At 47.3% G+C, this 19,865-nt stretch overlaps 1 protein-coding gene across 4 annotated transcripts in view; it reads left to right on the top strand.

Annotated features, from left to right (window-relative positions):
- Positions 1-11,528, top strand: part of POFUT1 (protein O-fucosyltransferase 1) — a 28,758-nt gene extending 17,230 nt beyond the window's left edge. Inside the window, exons 6-8 of one of the 4 annotated variants that reach the window (XM_082432221.1) lie at positions 633-875; positions 8,226-8,270; positions 11,475-11,528. In XM_082432221.1, the coding sequence (XP_082288347.1) occupies positions 633-875; positions 8,226-8,270; positions 11,475-11,513 (327 nt within the window). In that variant the 3' untranslated portion in view covers positions 11,514-11,528. Of the gene's footprint in view, positions 1-632; positions 876-3,673; positions 6,879-8,225; positions 10,580-11,474 lie in introns of those variants that run through there. The other 3 variants (XM_082432220.1, XM_082432218.1, XM_082432219.1) reach the window with 3 other exon arrangements.
- Positions 11,529-19,865: the final 8,337 nt, after the last annotated feature.

The following is a 19,865-nucleotide window of genomic DNA, read 5'->3' as shown; positions in this document are numbered from 1 at the left end:
TCATACAGAACATAGATGCCCAGATCCTAAGTAAAATATTACCAAGTAAAATCCAGCAGCATATTAAAGAACACACAACACAAACAAGTAAAATTTATCCCAGGAATGCAGTGAAATTCACTATATTAACACCCAAAGAAGAAAAATCATATAATCATCTCAATGGAGGCCAAGAAAGCACTTGATAAAAAGTCAACAGTCATTTATGATTTAAAAAAGAAAAACAACTCTTAACCAACCAGGAATACAAGGGACCCACCTTACCTTGATAAAGGCTATCTCTCCGAAACCCACAGCAAACACGTACTTCTTGGGAGCTATCAGAAGTGTTCCCACTGAAGTCAGAAATCAGACAAGGCTGCCCATCGTCACCACCACAGTTCAGAATTCTGCTGGAAGTCCCAGATAGTGCAGTTATACCAAGAAAAAAAAATTGTGAAAAGCCAATATCCCACTACCCAGAAATAACCACCGTTAACTGTTTTGATGCATTTCCCTCTTCCCTCAATGCTTTAAAAAAAAAAAAATAGTTGCACTCCTCCTGTATTGCCTGCCTTTTTCCCCTTCCTGGCTCTTGCTTCTGGGGTTGCGGGCGGTGGCCGTCTTTAGCTGTGTCCCCACCCGCCCCACAGAAGAATGCGTGCGCCATGCTGAAGGACGGGACCGCCGGCGCCCACTTCATGGCCTCCCCGCAGTGCGTGGGCTACAGCCGCCACACCGCCGCCCCGCTCACCATGACCATGTGCCTCCCCGACCTGAAGGAAATCAGGCGCGCCCTGAAGCTCTGGGTGACGGCGCTGAACGCCCAGTCGGTCTACATTGCCACTGACTCTGAGAGTTATGTACCCGAGATCCAGCAGCTCTTCAAAGGGAAGGTACACGTGGGGCGTGGGCCTGGTGGGAGGGCAGCAGGAAGGGAATCAAAGGAAGCACCAGGGTGGTCTGCCCGCTCCCACCTCATGCTTCACGTCCTCCCACCACCAGGCTTTTACTTGAACATCAGGTTCCCTTCCAGTTCCTACCCTTCTTTAAACCCCAGCTCAGACACCTCCACAGGTGCTCCGCAGATTTCCCTCCACTCCTGTCGCTAATGGATCCCTACTGGGAGCTGTCACAGCACTTTATCACATCTCCTCCTGAGACACCTTCTAGAGTGTGAAACTAGTGTAGAAACAGGTCTTATTCCTTCCCAGTTGTGACTCCTTGAAAGCAGGATCCAAGGTGGACTCAGCATTCTACTCCTCAGGGTGTAGCCTGTTGCTTTGACCTCCTCCAGGGCTGAGACCCCGCCTTGCCATTCCAGTGTCTAGGACAGTGCCTGACACGTGGTAGACACTTGGTAAATGTTTGGTGAATAAGGCCATAAAGAGTGGGCCCTTGGTAGGGGTCCAGTGCAGCAGAGGGATTAAGAGCATGGACTCTGGAGCCAGAGGACTTGGGCTCTACTCACTGTGCAGCCTTGCACAAGTTACTTTACCTCTCTGTGCTTCTGTTTCCTCATCAATAAAATGGGACTGAGAGTAGTGCCTACATCTCATAGTGTAATTGTGAAGATCAAATATAAAGAAATTAAAACAGGTCCAGTAAAAAATAAGTGCTGAATAAAGTTAGCTGTCATTGATAGTAGAAGTAGGTGGTTGATGAATACAAGGAAGGCCTTTTGTGCTTAGTAAATGATTAAAGAGGTGGTGAATAGTAGGTGTTCAGTATATGAGTAAATAATAGAACAGGCTTGTTACTGTATGAGTGAAGAATAGGTAATAAGTAAGTAGGTATCGATAAAATGACGGAGTTAATAGTGAACGTTCAGTAAGACTTTTGAGTGAATGAAGGCCCTAAATGCTTGTGCAGACCTTAAAAGACAGACATCCGCTTTCTAGCAGTGGGTGCCCTTGGCTTTATGTCGAGGGGCTCCCTTTCTCTCTTTTACCGGCTTGTAGAGGAAGTGCCGAGTCAGAGCATTCTGGTCCCCACCCACCCGCTTTATAGAAGAATATCAGAGCCCGGAGACCTTGGAGCGCCTCTAACCCAACCCCTGCGTTTTATAACTAAGGAAACCAAAGTCCCATGAAGGAATAGAATTTACCCAGGAGGTCTCGGAGCTCATTTTAGTGGGCATGACACAGAGCGGGTAAGTTTCAGGGCGTGGGTGGAATTGTTCAGGGGATTTTGGCCATGGTTAAGCTGCTATTATTTTTATGCTGCCATCCAAATAGCAAGATGATGATTTTTGTTACATCAGAAATCTCTGTGTGACAGCAAAGCACTTTCAGCCCCAACTCTGCCCACACCCCCATTTGGAGAGTCCCAGGGAGTTTTTTTGTGAGTTTCTAGAGTTGGTATGTTTGTTATACCTTGAGCTTCTTGCCATTTTCTATTTCCTGTTCCTGTGCCACTGTTCTTGCCCTTTCCCACCACTCAGCCCCCTTCTTCATGGGCTCAACCCACCCTTCCTCTTGACCTAAGCCTTGCTCATCTGTTAAGCTGGGCCAGTGCTGAGCCGGTGATACTGATAAATAAGACGTGGTGCTGCCCTCCAGGGCTCACAGTCTAAACTCAGGAAAAGAGACTTGCAAAGAATTATAAGATACGCCACAAGAGAGGGCCAGGCTTGGGTGTGGAGGCTCATTCACTCACTTGTCCAGTCAACAGATGCATACTGAGGCAGACCCCAGCCAGCAGCGACAAGCAAACTGACACAGCCCCAGCCCCAGTCAGGTGCAGGAAACAGACGTTAACCAGAGAATCACTAAGGAGTGAAAGCTACAAACTGAGATGTGTACTACGAATTAAAAGAACGTGGTTCTGTGAGAGTGTAGAGCAGAGGAGCCTGGACTAGATGGGGGAGCCAGGGAGGGCTTCCCCAAGGAGGTGTGACTTGAGCTGCAGGGTGAGAATTAAGTAGGAGTTAACCGAGCAAAGAGACAAGCACTCCAGACAGAAGAGCATGTGCAGAGGTCCTGAGGTGGAAGGGAGACTGGTGTAGTGACTGGAGCTCAAGGTGGAGAGGTAGCTGAACAGGGCTTATAGGCCACATTCCAGATTTGTCATCTTTATCTGAAGAGCAGTAGGACACCAGTTAAGGCTGCTCAGCTTGGGGTAGAGGGAGGAGCAGGAGGGTAGGGGAATCTGAAAAAGTTTCCTTTGGCTACTTTCCTTTGGTGAGTAGACCTGGAGGAGAAAAGATTATGGTGACTGGCCAGGGAGTAGTAATCCATCAAGAGAAGGGTTCACCTCTGGGGAATACCTCGGGGATAGATTGGACAGGACTTAAGTCTTGGAGGCATCCAGGCAGCAGAACCAAGTGGGTGGGGTGCGCTTTGGTTAGATCGTGGTGTGGTGGGAGAAGCCAAGCCCCTCAGGTGACCTTGAGCTGAACCTTGAGAGTATGGTCAGGACTGTGATGGATGGGAAAAGGCATTCCTGACAGAGGGAACCAACAAGCAGAGGCAGAGTGTGAATGAGTGGTGTGTCTGGAGCTGAGGGGCTAAGGCAGCTGCTGGGCAGCACTTCTCTCAGGTGCCCCGACCCTACATTTTAATCCTCTGTACGCCTCCTTGTCTGTCTGTGACTTCAGCACAGGGAAAGAAGGTGGCCGGTGGCTGCAGGCCTTGGCTGAGCTGGCCACTTAGGCCTGCACCCTGGCTAAAACACCCTGCCCTTCCTCCTGCAGGTGAAGGTGGTGAGTCTGAATCCTGAGGTGGCCCAGATCGACCTGTACATCCTCGGCCAAGCTGACCACTTTATTGGCAACTGTGTCTCCTCCTTCACTGCCTTTGTGAAGCGGGAACGGGACCTCCAGGGGAGGCAGTCCTCCTTCTTCGGCATGGACAGTCCCCCTCAGCTGCGGGATGAGTTCTGATCCGACCTGGAGCATACCGCCTGTCTGAGTTGTTCCCTCCAGCCAGGCCTGGCAGCCAGAGCTGCTCCCAGGATTGATCCCCAAGGATCAGAGAACAGAAAAAAGTACCAGGGACTTCCTGGAGTAGGAGGAAGACAGTCCATCTCCCAGGGCACGGGACTTCCAAGCTTCTAGTAGCCAGACCATCTCCCTTTCTCATGTGCTCCCTGCTGCTTCTCCTGGGAATTTCTCACACCAGCAAAGCAGTCCAACCTCTGTCTTTTGGTCTGCCCTGCTCTGAGCAGCCTGGGATGCTGAACTCTATTCGGAGATATTTTTTTATATATAGAGAGAGAGATTTTTATAGTTTTGATACAAGGTCATGACTCCCCTAGAACTCTCCCTCATTTTAAAAAATCAGTGAAGTTCATTAACATAGGTACCTGAAGTGACCTTAACAGAATGTGGATAAGGCCAGGGGTGGGTGGGTGTATTGATCGCTTTTCCAGATGACCCCCAAAGTGGCCCTCAGACTCATCCCCACTGCCTGGCCAGAGCCATTGTCAGCCCCCCTTTCCTAGGCCATCGCCAGGGTTTGGGGCACAAACACTCTTCTCCATTGTACACACTATGCAAATAGAAGTTATCAATCACAGTGCTGTCAGTACCCCGAAGACGGCTAAGTGCTGCTCCCCCAGCACATTCCCGGCAAGGAGCACCTGCCATCAAGCCAGGCCATCATGGTATTGCTCTCAAAGTCTCTTGGTAGTTGGTGGCCTGCCACAAACCTGGCACCATCAGGGTTTCATAACACCTCACCAGGGCCAGGACTTGCTGCCTGGCAGGATCCTTCTGAAGTTTCCTCTTCTGATCTCATGTCCCAAGGGACCTGGTTGTAGAATTTTGCCATTAAGCTGCTATCCAAGGCCTGTCCTCCCAGCCTTCCTCCTGCAGCTGGAACCCTCAGACTATTTTCTCACAAGGGAGTGTTCACTAAGCCTCTGACCAGATCAAAGATGCTCAGTACCCAAGAGCCATTGGATTCCCAGGTTTTTTTGCACATCTTATCCAGTATAATCTCAGCCAAGCCCATGAGGCTGAAGGTGTTACAGTCATAAGTTTCTTTGTCTCTCAGATGCTGTAGTTGTAAAAATCCATGACTCCTGAGAGTCTGATTTTTTGGCCTTGTGGTTCTAAAATTCATGTCTAACGCCTGCCGATTACTTCCCCGCCATCTGGCCTCCCTCAGAAGGCCGCAGTCAATCCTGGTAAGGTAGAGGAGACTGATGAGAGCCAGGCCCAGAGCTTCATGCAGCGGTGTCCCTTGGGTAACCTTTGGGAAGAGATGCTTTGTTTTCATGGCAGACTGAATCAGAGGCTGCAGGGCAACAAGGATCTCAAACACCAAAGGTGGCATTCGCTGCTTAGAGCTGCCGCCCAACTCTTAGGAGAAACTATACAGAAAGGGCATTTGAATTTTCCGTCTGGGGGAAATGTTTGAAATCCTGGGTGGACTCTGAGAGCTGGTTTATCTGTTCAGACTTGTTCACGAGCCTCATTGTGGGACGTGGGAGCCCCTGCCTCCATCCGGCGGTTGGGGGCGTGTGGCTTTCTGCCTGATGTCATTTGCTGCCCCACACTAGGCACACGCCTTAGAGTCTGGGGCTCTAATGGGCCGGCCAAATCCTCATGTCTCTGGAGGTCAGGGCGCTGGAGTTGTAGTCAGATTCAGTGTGTTTTGTAGGCGAGTACTTTATTCCTTTGACCCAGTTTCCTCACCTATAAAATGGTGATAAAACTGACGGGGTTGTTGAACAGCCCCAATCAGATAAAGCATGTATAAGAGCCGGTTGTAAACTTGAAAGAGACAAGGGCAAATACATGGCTGTTGATAATTTGACTGCCTCTCGTCGCATGCCTCCTTTGTGCCAGGCACTGTGCTTGCTAAGTGCTTTGTGGACATTCTCTGGTTTAGCCCCCACCTCAGCCCTGGGAAGCAGGAACTTTTGCGCAGGGCAGAATTTTTTTTTCAGAATTTTTTTTTTTTTTTTAATTATTTTTGGCTACGTTGGGTCTTCGTTGCTGCGTGTGGGCTTTCTCTAGTTGCGGTGAGCGGGAGTTTCTCTTCGTTGCGGTGTGCAGGCTTCTAATTGCGGTGGCTTCTCTTGTTGAGGAGCACAGGCTCTAGGTGCGCGGGCTTCAGTAGTTGCAGCACGTGGGCTCAGTAGTTGCAGCGAGTGGGCTCTAGGGTGCGCGGGCTTCAATAGTTGTGGCGCCAGGGCTCAGTAGTTGTGGCTCGCAGGCTCTGGAGCGCAGGCTCAGTAGTCATGGCACATGGGCTTAGTTGCTCCGCGGCATGTGGGATCTTCCTGGACCAGGGCTCAAACCCGTGTTCCCTGCATTGTCAGGCGGATTCTTAACCACTGTGCCACCAGGGAAGCCCTGATTTACATTTTTGAAGGGCCTCTCTGGCTGCCACGTGGAGAAGAGATGGGAAGGAGGCAGGGTAGCAGCAGGGAGACCAATGTGGGGCTGTCACAAGGATGCAGGCAAGAGAGACGATGGGGCTTAGGCAAAGGTCATTGCCTTGAAGGTGGTGGGAAGTGGTCAGATTCTGCATGTATAAAATCAATTTAAAATGTCAGTCTTTTTTAAAGATATAAGTCTTTGCATAGTTTTAATCATGCAGTAGTTACAATTTAATGTCCTGTTTTTCACTTAATAGTATATCATGTTTCCCATGTTGGTACATGGCCTGAATAAATGTTTTTAATGATATAAAATTCCACTGAGGGGTGTCCCATAGCTTATTGTTGTCCTATTATGAGAACTTAGTATGTTCCCAATTTTTCACTGCTATTATTTGGAAAATATTTTTATTTGTAAGTCTTTTTCTATATCTAAAATTTTCATTAAGATATATTCCCAGAAGTGGATTTGTTAGATCAGGACTTAAAAGTAAAAACTTTTTTTTGGAAAAAATTCAAATATACATAAAAATTGTGAGTAATAAAATGAACTCTCAGTTTCAACAATCCTCAGCATTTCACCAGCCTTGTTTCATTTACTGTCTCATTCCCAAGTCCATGTGCTGGAGACTTTTCAAGAAAATCTGAATGTTTCAAAGGAAGAGCCTGTAGGGTTTGCTGACACACTGAAGTGGGGTTAGGAGAGGAGAGGGAAGTCCAGAATGCTCTGAGGTTTAGGCCCAAGCAGAGGGGAGGAGGAGCTGTCCCTGACTGCAGAGTGACCTTGATGCGGGCCACTCACCTCTCCACCTCACCTGCGAGTTCCAGGTGTTAATAATGGTGGTCTCTGGAGGCTCCTTGGAGTGCTGGTTGATATGTCAGATTCCGGGCACCCACCCAGGCCTGAGGTATCAATGTCTGGTGTGCAGTGCCCAAGAAGCTGCATCTTAAGAAGCACCTACAAGCGATTGTGATGCCCAGTAGCCCAAGACCTACTTAAATTGTGGTCCTTGGACCAGCAACATCGACATCATCTGGGGCAACTTGCTAGAAATGCAGGCTCCTAGGCCCCACCCCCAGACCTGCTGAATCAGAGTCTCCGCGGATGCAGCCCAGGAATCTTTTAACAAGCTCTCCAGCAGCTAAAGTTTGAGCACCACTGATAACAAGGTTGTGGGGATGGCGCCCTGTGGTCAGCCAGCAAGCACTTACGGAGGGCCTTCACTGAGGTGCCTCCCTGGCACTCCTCGAAGTTTCCACCAAGTGTGGTCAGCGGCGTGGCTGTGCGAGGTGCCCAGTAGTGCTCAGTTCGTGTTGTAACATTGACTTTTTTCTCTTTTTTGTGCACTGGGGGAAACATACAGCTAGATAGTCAAGCCCTTCAGTTAATGGATCTCATTGTTTTAGGATGGGGCCAAACTTACCTAAGCAAAACGATGGGAATTACATTTTTTAAAAAGTAACTACCAGTAGAGGTGGATTGTGGATGAGGCAGAAATGGAGAAACTGGTGTTCAAAGGAACCAAAGCTGGGGAAATGCTGTCCTTATAGATCCTCCAAAAGTATGGAAGGGAGTGGACAGGAAGGGGGCAAGGAAGGTGAGACGGGATAGAGGACGGAAGAAAGCTGAGCTCTCATGTCCACATTCTGTTCACTTCAAGGAAGCTTAATGGTAATAATAGCAATGATAATAATCTTTCCCTGGCCTGAAAATAAAGATCCCTTGCTTCAATTTTCTCTTTATCCTTAGTGGGGTTGACAGAAAAAACCCATAGCCTGAAGGCAAATCCTGCTCTCTGGATTATGTTGTCAGGATTAATTCAAATTCTTACTTGAAACCTGGTTTATTTCAGGATTGGGAACTTTCCCTTGAAATAATATCTTTAAGGACGAGCAGGTTTGGTTTGTTTTTACAGCTAATCCGATATGGATCATCAGCCCAGGATGCCAAGCCCAACCAGGTAAAGAGTGGGAAGGGAAGGAACAAAAGGCATTTCCCAGAAACTACCTCCTTCCCCACAAGCAGTGACTCAGCAGAAGTGGGGACTGATGCCCACCCAAGGGGCAGAGGGAAGCCTGGGAGGACACCCCATCCCTCTTTAAAGATCCACCTCTAAAAAAAAACTGGTTGGGACTTCCCTGGTGGCACAGTGGTTAAGAATCCGCCTGCCAATGCAGGGAACATGGGTTCGAGCCCTGGTCCGGGAAGATCCCATATGCCACAGAGCAACTAAGCCCGTGCGCCACAACTACTGAGCCTGTGCTCTAGAGCCCGCGAGCCACAACTACTGAGCCCACGTGCCACAACTACTGAAGCTGGCGCGCCTAGAACCTGTGCTGCGCAACAAGAGAAGCCACCGCAATAAGCCCACGCACCGCAACAAAGAGTAGCCCCCGCTCGCCGCAACTAGAGAAAGTCTGCGCACACGAAGACCCAACGCAGCCATAAATAAATAAATAAGTGTGTTAAAACAAAACAAAACTGGTGACACATCCATTCTCTGTAGCATGGGGGCTATTTCCCCTCTCTTAACAGTGTACAAGATGGTTTAGGAGTCCCAGGGCACTAGCAGAAGGAGAGAATTGTCTTTTCAGCGTTTTCTCAGCCCTGCTAGCAATGCCGAAGAGAAAGTCTCAGTTTGGTGCCAGCAGGTCATTAAGTCCTCTACCACCTGCTAATCCATCCTGGTAACAGAGAGAGCAGACCTGGAGTCAGAGTTAGCTATCTAGAATTTAGTAACACTGTTTTGCTTTCACTATATTTATTTTTTGGATACTTCGTATGTTTTCAATTACAGACGTGATTTAAAGTTTCCTTTTAAGTAATTTAGGTTACAAAAAGTGATTTGATTTAGAGAAAATATTAAGTAAATGATATGGTGTGAATTATGAAGATGAAGTTTAGGAGACCCTCACTCAGCCTTATCTTTATGCCAGGCCCCGCAGACCCTCAGAATAAGACCCATGGGGCTGTCGGGGGAGGGGCATTTAACCTTTGTGAGACATTTAAGTTTGATGTTTTCGGCCATCAGGAACAAAGCCACAATGAAAAACATGGAACAGGTGCCATTTCCCATATGTGCAAATACATCAGTAGGATAGGTTTCTGACAGTGGCATTGGTGAGTCCAAAGGGTGTGTACATTTGTCACTTCGATTGGCATGGCCACACTGCCCTCCAAAGAGCTTGTGCCAATTCACCCTCCCTGGCATAATGCCTGTTCCCTACACTGTCTGGTTTCATTGGTTTTTCATGTGGCTTAGGGAGAAGCCACTTATCTTGGGTCTAGACACTTTGATTTCTGTCCTGGTGCTGCCTTGTGCTGGCTCTACACAGTCGAGGAGATTTGAGTTTGAATCCCAACTCAGCCACTAACTGATGTGTGACTCAATCAAGTTACTAGCCTATCTGAGCCTCAGTTTTTGCATCTGTCAAATGGAAATAATGTCTTCAGTTGAGTCTATCTTACTTTAAAGTCAGGTCCCAAAGTATAAAGACAAAATTTACTCTCTTTCTGCCCTGATTTGTTAAACCCATATGTGATATAACTTCATCCTACTTTGTAGGGTCATTGTGAGAATTTAAGGAACTACTATTGCCATAGTACCTGGCACATCATACACGCTTGATGATAACAGTGTTATTATTTCATGAAATTGCAAAAGCATCTTTCTGAGGCTCAGTTTCTTCATCCATGAACAGCTGGCATGGGGCTGCCAGAGAGATTCCAAAGTGCATGAAAATGTTTTGCAACTATCACGAGGGCCCCAGATATAGGGGTTAAGATTTACTGGGGCTACAGCAGCCCTGCCAGGCGCCGCCTGCTGTAAACTTCCTTTACTTCTCTCCTTGGCATTTCAGTGCTGTGTTAGCTCACAGGGAGACCATCTTCTCCCAGCCATTGCCAGTGAGCGAACAGGAGCTGAGTACTCAGCCCACTTGGGAGATGGGCTGGCGGGAAAGAACCGCTCCTGCCTCTGGGGGATTAAGCTTCTGAGGAGTAGGCCAGTGGTATACAAGGGGAGAGTACAGAGAACTGTCTCTTTGTGGCAGGAAAGTCCCCAGCCCTCTCTGAACTCTTGTTTCCACTTCAACTAGAAAATGAGGGCTTTGGATTGGGTAATTCTATAGAAAAGGCACTAGGTTTGGAGTCCCAAGACTTGGGTGCACAGCCTACCTTAACATTAATCTAGTGTGTAATCGCTGGGACTCAGTGTCCTCATCTGTAAAATGGGAATACAAATTAAACCATTGAACCATTATGAATTGAGTCCCTCCTGTCATGGAGCTTGCTTTCTAGTGGGGGAGAAACAGCTAAGGAAAAAATATATACAGTGTGAGGAGATGATGAAGACCATGAAGGAGAATGAAATAGGGTAAAGGGAAGGAGAGTGGCTGAGGTGGTCAGGGAAGGCCTCTGTGTCCAGGTGGCATTTGAGCGGAAACCTGCAGGAGGTGAGTGAGTGTGTGGATACCTGGGAAGAGCATTCCAGGCAGAAGGAACAGCAAATGCAGAAGGCCTGGAGTGGGGGTTAGCCTGGCGTGTTTGAGGGACAGGGAGGAGGGGAAGGGGGTGAGGTATGAGGGGGGCATGGGCCAGATCAGAGTGGACCTCACTTCTGGTTTTTATGTGAGTGAGGTGAGAAGCCACTGGGAGATCTTGAGCAGGGGAGCAACATGATCTGACCTATATCTCGGGATTGTAGTTACCTATTGCTATATGACAAGTAATCCAAAATGTAGTCTCTTTTTTTTTTAATAAACTTATTTATTTATTCATTTATTTAATTTTTGGCTGCATTGGGTCTTCGCTGCTGCACGCGGGTTTTCTCTAGTTGCTGAGAGCGGGGGCTACTCTTTGTTGCGGTGTGCCGGCTTCTCATTGTGGTGGCTTCTCTTGTTGCGGAGCATGGGCTCTAGGTGCGTGAGCTTCAGTAGTTGTGGCACACGGGCTTCAGTAGTTGTGGCTCGCGGGCTCTACAGTGCAGGCTCAGTAGTTGTGGCACACGGGCTTAGTTGCTCTGCGACATGTGGGATCTTCCTGGACCAGGGCTCGAACCCGTGTCCCCTGCATTGGCAGGCACATTCTCAACCACTGCGCCACCAAGGAAGCCCCCAAAATGTAGTCTCTTAAAACAACAATAATCATATATTCTCTCTCACAGCTTCTGTGTGGGTCAGCAATTTGGGAGCAACTTGGCTGAGCTGTTCTGGTCTCTCATGAGGTTGCAGTGAGATATCGGCCAGGGCTGCACTCATCTGAAGGCTTGACTGCGGCTGGAGGCTCCATCTCCGAGGTGGCCCACTTATGTGGCTGGCGAGTTGGGGTTGGCTGTTGGTGGGAGGCCTCCGCTCCTCTCCACAGGCTTGTTTGGGTGTCCTCAGAGCATTGTTGCTGGCTTCCCTCAGAGTGAGTGACTCAAGAGACCAAGACAGAAGCTGCAGTGTCTTTTATGACCCAGCTTCAGAAGTCATACACTGTCGCTTCTGCCATTTTTATTTGTCCCACCGGCCAGCCCTATTCAATGTGAGAGGGGACTACACAAGGGCATAAATACAAGGCAGTGAGGATCTCTGTGAGCCAGCTTGAGACTGACTACCACAAGTTTTATTTTGTTTTATTTTAATTAACATACGGTAAAATGTACTTCTTTTTGGTGTATAGTTCTACGAATTTTAACACGTGTAGATTTGCGTAACCACCACCACAAACAGGATGCAGAACAGTTCCATCACCTTTCAAAAAACCCTCCTGTTTCCCTTTGTAGTGACACACTCTTCCCACCCTTAACCTGTGGTAACCGCTGATCTATCACTATAGTTTTGTCTTTGAGAATGTCATAAAAGGAACTGTACAGTAGTACCTCAACCTCTGAAACTGGCTTCTTTCACTCAGAATAATGCCACTGAGACTCATCTAGGTTGCTGCAAGTATTAATAGCTCATTTCTTTGTATTGCTGAGCTGCATTGCTTTGTATGGATATACCACAGTTTGTTTATTGATTTATCCATTGAAGGGGTTATTTCCAATTGGGAAGTGTGGATTATGAATAGAGCTGCTATAAACATTCATGCACTGTACTCTTTCTCCCATCCTTCTGCTTCTCTGATGACCTTTTGGTATTGTACCACAGGTCTCATGGACCCTGTTTATTTTTTTTCTGTTGTTCAGATTGGGTAATTTCAACTGCTGTGCCTTCAAGTCCACAGATATTTTTTTTTCCTGTGCCATCTCTATTCTGCTGTTTAGCCCATCCATTGAGCTTTTAATTTCAGTTGTTGTACGTTTCAGTTCTAAAATTTCCATTTGAGATAGTCTATTATGAAGAAGCTAGAGAAAGCCCAGAATCTTCATCCTTACTACATGGAGTGTTTTTTTTTTGTTTTTTGTTTTTTTTTTAATTAATTAATTAATTTATTTATTTATTTTTGGCTGTGTTGGGTCTTCGTTTCTGTGCGAGGGCTTTCTCTAATTGCGGCAAGTGGGGGCCACTCTTCATCGCGGTGCGCGGGCCTCTCACTATCGCGGCCTCTCTTGTTGCAGAGCACAGGCTCCACACACGCAGGCTCAGTAGTTGTGGCTCACGGGCCTACTTGCTCCGCGGCATGTGGGATCCTCCCAGACCAGGGCTCGAACCCGTGTCCCCTGCATTAGCAGGCAGACTCTCAACCACTGCGCCACCAGGGAAGCCCCTGGAGTGTTTTTTTTTAATTGTGGTAAAGCATACATAAGATTTACCACTTTAACCACGTTTAAGTATAGTTCAGGGACGTTAAGTATACTCACATTGTTGTGCAACCATCACCACTTACCCATCTCCAGAACTTTTTCTTCTTTCCAAACTAAAACCATACCCATTAAATACTCCCCATTCTCTCCTTGGAGTTTTTTTTTTTTTTTCCCCTTGGAGTATTTTTCTAACAGCTGCTTTAAGGTCTTTTTCAGATCATTCCAACATCTTGGTGTTGGCATCTTTTCATTGACTTTTCCCATGTGAGTTGAGACTTTCCTGCTTCTTTGTATTGCAGGTAAATTGTCCTGGACATTTTGAATATTATGTTATGAGCAATGGGTCTCACTTAAATCTCATGGAGATATCGATATTTTTGTCTTAGCAGGCAGTTGGCAAAGTGGGTTCAGCTCCACCTGCCTTCTGTGGGTTTGGCTCTAGTGCCAATCCTGTTTTCAAACCCACAGCGGTGCCATGTGCATCTGCTCTGTTTGCGTGCCACTCATGGGCCAGTCTGGAGCTCAGGCCTCTCATGATTCAATTCTCAAAGTCTGTAGTAAGCTGTTTAGGTGAGGTCCACTGATATGCCGCTAGCAGGTGAGCCCAGAAGCCCATAGATTACTTTACAGGGCCACTTTCCCAAACTCCTCCCTCAGTGCTGTCTCCCTGGGACTTTATTTACCTGACCCTGATGTGCATTTCCCACAACTGAAAGTCAGTAGGGGTTCATCCCAACATCTCAGGACCACAGATCCTCCAGTTAGAGAGGAAGTTTCCCTTTCCTCATAGTTTCAGGCTCCTGGAGGCACCTGCCACCATCTCCGCCCCCATGGATGGCCTGGGGACTAGGACACAAGAAAACGGAGAAAAGAAAGGAAATAGGAATCCCCCCCCCCACCCCGCGGCCCAGTCTTTCTGAGTGTTAGGAGACCTCTTTCCTGTTTCTGGAGCTAGAACTAGAGGGTTTCTCCTGACACTCTCTCTGTCATGCTGATGTCCACTTCTAGGTTTGGAACTGCATTGAGAGAGCCCAAGGAATACAGAGGGGAAAAAAAAGTGTAAACTCACTGCCAGTTTGGTGGTACTTTGATTGCTGGTCTTCCCCAATCTGCCTGCTACTGCTGACTTTTCTGAGCCCTCAAGAGCTGCTCAATGCCTTCTGTCCAGGGTTTGGAGCTGCATTCAGCAGCAGAGGCAGGGTGGAGACGGTTTCTCCAGCTCACTGGAAGTAAGCAGTACTTCAGGTTTTGCGCCCATCCTCCTGGCTGTCGAGTGGACCGTGGACTGACGGGGGGGCCAGGTTGGAAGCAAGGAGGCGTGTGAGGATGTTTGGGGAAGCTTCACAGAGATGGCCCCTGGGTTGAGTCTCAAAGATACGTGGCTGTTTTCAGAAGGGTGGGTTGGGGGCGGAGCATTCAGGGCAGAGGGATCAGCCTGAGCGATATCTTGGGAGCAGACTGGGCAGTCCAGGGTGAGGATGCCAGGCTGGGGCAAGATGAAGGGTGGGCACCCTCAGTAAGAAGGCCAGGGACTAGGCTGAGACTACATGTTGGGAGGTGAGTGGTTGATTTCTGATTTCTATGGGTTGAAGAAAAAGGCCAGGTAATGTTTTCCACTGGTGTGCAAGGAGGGGAATCCCCCACCCCCAGACCTGAGATAGGATGTGCGGACGCTCGTGGGAGACTGAGGCTTTGGCAGGGAAAGGTGGCATCAAGGCTGAAAAGGCCCAGTTCCTGTGGAGAAAGAAGGGCATGATTTTACAGCTGCTGAAAGGGAATGCCATATTGCTGCAGCCTTTCTTGGGTCAGATGATCTGTAAGAGGAGCCAAGAAGATATCTGCTTCTGTATCCCAGATAATAAATCTAATGCTTCCCAAGGGCTTTCTATAAGTTAGCTGGGGGAGATGGGAGAGGATGGGGGACCAGGTGTTTAGAGGTAGGAGTGACAAAGAGCTTTTGCTATATTCTTTTTCTTATTTTTAAAAATCTCAAACCTCTTGTACTAGTTATCTGTTGGTGTGAAAAAATGACCCTAAAACTCAGCAGCTGAAAACAACAAACATTTATTACCTCACCCAGTTTCTGAGCGGAAGGAATCTGGAATCAGCTTAGCTGAGTGGTTCTGCCTCAGGGTCTCTCATGAAGTTATAGTCAAGAGGTCAGCCTGGGCTGTAGTCAGCTGAAGTCTTGACTAGGGCTGAAGGGTCTCCTTCCAAGACGGTGCACTCACATGGCTATTGGCAGGAGGCTTCAGTTCCTCACTGACTATTGGCAGGAAGCCTCAATTATTCCCCACGTAGGCATTTCCATAGGGCTGCTCTTGATGTGGCAGCTGGTTTCCCCAGATCCAAGAGATCAAAATGGAAGCTTCAGTGCCTTTTAAAAACTAACCTCAGGGCTTCCCTGGTGGTGCAGTGGTTGAGAATCTGCCTGCTAATGCAAGGGACACGGGTTCGAGCCCTGGTCTGGGAAGATCCCACATGCCGCGGAGCAACTGGGCCCGTGAGTCACAGCTACTGAGCCTGCGCGTCTGGAGCCTGTGCTCCGCAACAAGAGAGGCCGCGATAGTGAAAGTGCCGCGATGAAGAGTGGCCCCCGCTTGCCGCAACTAGAGAAAGCCCTCGCACAGAAATGAAGACCCAACACAGCCAAAAATAAATAATAAATAAATAAATTTATAAAAAAAAACAAAAAAAAACTAACCTCAGAAGTGACACACCAACATTTCTGCCATATCCTATTCTAACCCTATTCTAACCATACAAGCCATTGTCGGTTCAGGGCGGGAAGGGACTATACAAGGATTTGAATACAGTGGGTGTCATTGAGAGCCATCTTACACGCTGCCTACCACAGTATGTGAATAGATCACCAATTCAAATTCTTTTGTATATTTAAAGAGATCACTGAGATATATTATTAATAGAAAAAAAGCAAGTTGCCTTTTCATATAATTGCACTTAATAAAGAAACACAAAATGTACATATTCCTATTATATATATATATATATGTAAATGTATAGAAAAAGGTCTGGAAGGATACATTTGACACTGTTAACAGTGTTATGGAAGGGAGACGGAATGAAATGTTGTGAAAGGGAACTTACCATTTTTACACTATATTTTTCTTTATAGTTTGAATCATTTGTTGGGTTTGCTGTTCAAATTTTCTGTTGCTGTGTAGCAAAGCACCCCAAATTTAGTGGTGTAAAATAATAATCCTTTTATTCTGCTCACAGATCCTATGGGTTGGGAATGTGGACAGGGCATAGCAGAATTGGTTTGTCTCTGCTCCAAGGAGTCTAAGGGCCTCAGTTGGGGGACGAAAACAGCTGGGGGTGACTACATTTGTGGTGCCTGGGCTTGGATGGCTGGGATGTTGGCTTCAGGTAGGACCACTGACTGGAACACCTACAAATGGGCCCTCGCTGTGGCTTGGTCTTTCTCATGGCATGGAAGCTGTGTCCCAGGAGGAATATCTCTTGGAGAGAGGATATTCCAAGAGAACCAGGCAAAGCTGCATGTCTTTTTATGACCCAGTCTCAGAAGTCACAAAGCATCACTTTGCCACACTCTATTGGTTAAATCATCCACAAGCCTACTCAGATTCAAGGAAAGAGGACATAGATTCTCCCTCTCGACGGGAGGAATGTTAAGGAAACTGAAGCAATTTTTTTAAACTGCCACAATTAGTTATATGATTTTAAAATCTATTTTAGAGCTTCCCTGGTGGTGCAGTGGTTAAGAATCTGCCTGCCAATGCAGGGGACACGGGTTCGAGCCCTGGTCCGGGAAGATCCCACATGCTGCGGAGCAAATAAGCCCATGTGCCACAACTACTGAGCCTGCGCTCTAGAGCTCACGAGCCACAACTACTGAGCCCAAGTGCCACAGCTACTGAAGCCTGCATGTCTAGAGCCCTTGCTTCGCAACAAGAGAAGCCACCGCAATGAGAAGCCCAGGCGCCACAACGAAGAGTAGCCCCTGCTCGCCGCAACTAGAGAAAGCCCACACACAGCAACGAAGACCCAACGCAGCCAAAAATAAAATAAATTAAAAAAAATTTTTTTAATCTATTTTAAATAGAGAATGGAAAATAAAACATTGAGGATGCCTTTCCTGAGATAGTGGGTTGGGACCACCTAGGCACATGCTCACAGCTGCTGCATCCCAGAGTTCTAGGTCCTTATCTCCTTGAGCCCAAACATCTCAGTGAAACTGAGATAACTTGCTGTTACAATTTTTAATTCTTTCTTTTTTCTTTATTTTTCTTTTCAGTATCTGGAACCAAGCCCTTTATGTAAATATTTATGTCTGGATTTGTTTGTTCCCCATGCCTTGTTCCAAAAAGGATTTGAGGAAGCTTACTAGAATTGATATAGCATAATCATATGATTAAAATATATAAATAGATCAAGAAACCAAGGTGAAGGGAAGGAAAGTTTGAAACAGTAAATTGAGACCAAGGGGGAAGTTAGTTCTTAACAATATATGCTGCAAAGTCTTAAGTAAATATTTGGCATTGCAGGGCTGGAGGGGATTTTATACATTATCTGATCTAGTTCCCCAACTACCTCTTGAAATCCCTTTCCAACACCCATACCAAACAGCCAGCTAGCCTCAGTTTGCACATCTCCAGTGATGGGAAGCTCATTACACTGCAAGGAAATTACAGCTATCAGAGAGTGTGGACCCAGGAGTACAAACTCACATGCTTCCAAGGGCCAGGCAGGCAATAAAAATAAATGAGGTAGGTCTGCAGGTGACTGGGAAGTATATGGCAAAGTGGAATGCACACATCCTGTTTAAGGGGGACAGTTGCTACTCCTCCCAGCCAATTATTGCCATGTGGGAACCCAGGCCAAGTGTGGCCAAGTCTTTGTATATTTCTTTCTTTTTTTTTTTTTGGCCGCCCTGCATGTCTTGTGGGATCTTAGTTCCCCGACCAGGGATTGAACCTGAGCCACGGCAGTGAGAGCGCGGAGTCCTAACCACTGGACCACCAGGGAATTCCCTGGATATTTCAAGAGAAGCTGAAAATCCCAACTGATATGAGAAATCTCCTAGTCTTTAAATGTCAGCAGTTAATTCTCTATTTTTTAAAACATGGAGCAGGCCAGATAAAACACAACTACAGGCAGATGCTCCCACAGTTCACCAGTTTGTGGGCCCAGAGACACCAAAGTCATGGGCTTTGAAACTGGATTACAACAGACTGATTCTGGCTCTGCCACTTACTGGGTAATGGTTTGAAGCCTCAGTTCTCATCTGTAAAATGGAGATAATAATAGTTCCCACCTCTTAAAGCCATAGATATGTGAAGAGAAAGATAGACTGTAAAGTATTTACCACAGTGCCTGGCATAAGGAAACACCCAATAAATGCAGAGCTATAAATAAATAAAGAATTTATAAATAATAAATAATAAACAAATATTTCTAAATGAATATGCAGTGCTAAATAAATGCAATAAATAACTAAACTATTATGAGGGCCTCTCTCAGGCTTCCATGCGCTGTTCCCAGCTGTGCCTATGAAGGTAATTTTTTGTTTGTTTGTTTTATAAATTTATTTATTTATTTTATTTATTTGGCTGCGTTGGGTCTTCGTTGCTGCGCGCAGGCTTTCTCTGGTTGCGGCGAGCAGGGGCTACTCTTCGTTGCAGTGCACAGGCTTCTCACTGCAGTGGCTTCTCTTGTTGCAGAGCACAGGCTCTAGGCTCACGGGCTTCAGTAGTTATAGCACGCGGGCTCAGTAGTTGTGGCTCACAGGCTCTAGAGCGCAGGCTCAGTAGCTGTGGCGCACGGGCTTAGTTGCTCCACGGCATGTGGGATCTTCCCGGACCAAGGTTCGAACCCGTGTCCCCTGCATTGGCAGGCGGATTCTTAACCACTGCGCCACCAGGGAAGTCCCTATGAAGGTAATTTTTGATAAGGGTGGTTGAGGTAACTTCCAAGGTTTTCAAGGGGGACTTTGGTTTTAATTGTTAGATGCGCAGTTCACAGTTTCCTGTTAGGTGCCAGCACAAACAGCATTTTCCTTCGTGCAAGGTTGAGACAAAACCCAGCTGAAAGAGGAAGTTTGCAGGATCCTATTTTGGGGCGGGGTCGAGGGTGATGAACAGATATGAAGAGAGATCTGTCATATGTGCATGGGAAGAGGGATCCGGGGGAGAAGGCCTCTCTGTGCCTTTCTTCCAGGGGGTGAAGGACCTCTGGAAGAAAGGCACAGAGAGGCCGGTGGGTTTATGGAACCTAGCCAGAGAAACATGGGAAATACGGCCAACAATGAGGTTGTCAGGGTTGGTGGGAGGAGCCTCGGAGCTATGTGCCTGGGGGAAGGGGAGCCACTGGAGAGTTACGGGCAGGGCAGATCTGCAGATGTAGGGACAGGGATAACCGAAAATCATCACTGTTTGCTAGTCAGTGATGTGCTGAATGTGCTTTCCCAGGCCTCATCTCAAATCAGTATGAGTTTGTGTCTCCTCTCCACAAATCTGGGAGTTGCCGGGGAGGAGGAAAATAGGCTATTTTTTAGTCTTGCTGCCATAGAGACATCCCCAATATTTGCAGAGAACTTGAGAGAAGTGCAGGGATGAGCTGGGGCCACATGGCTATAGGCAGAGGATAGAGTGTGGGCTCTGCGTTCATGTGACAAAAATGTAACCTTGGCCAGTTTTCCTACCTGTTAGGTGGGGACGATAATAGTACCTTCATAATAGGGGACTGTAAGGATTGATGTACTTGACTCATTGTAAATGCTCCATAAATGTCCTTTCAGCTCTCCCGTGGCCTTCCCCATGGTCTCCTTACCTTAGGCCACCA

This window comes from Balaenoptera physalus (genome assembly GCF_965194825.1).
Source record: "Balaenoptera physalus genome assembly, chromosome: 16".
In the NCBI taxonomy this organism is placed as follows: domain Eukaryota; kingdom Metazoa; phylum Chordata; class Mammalia; order Artiodactyla; family Balaenopteridae; genus Balaenoptera; species Balaenoptera physalus.
The sequence above is the reverse complement of the archived record's forward strand: the minus strand, read 5'-3'. Positions and strand labels throughout refer to the sequence as shown.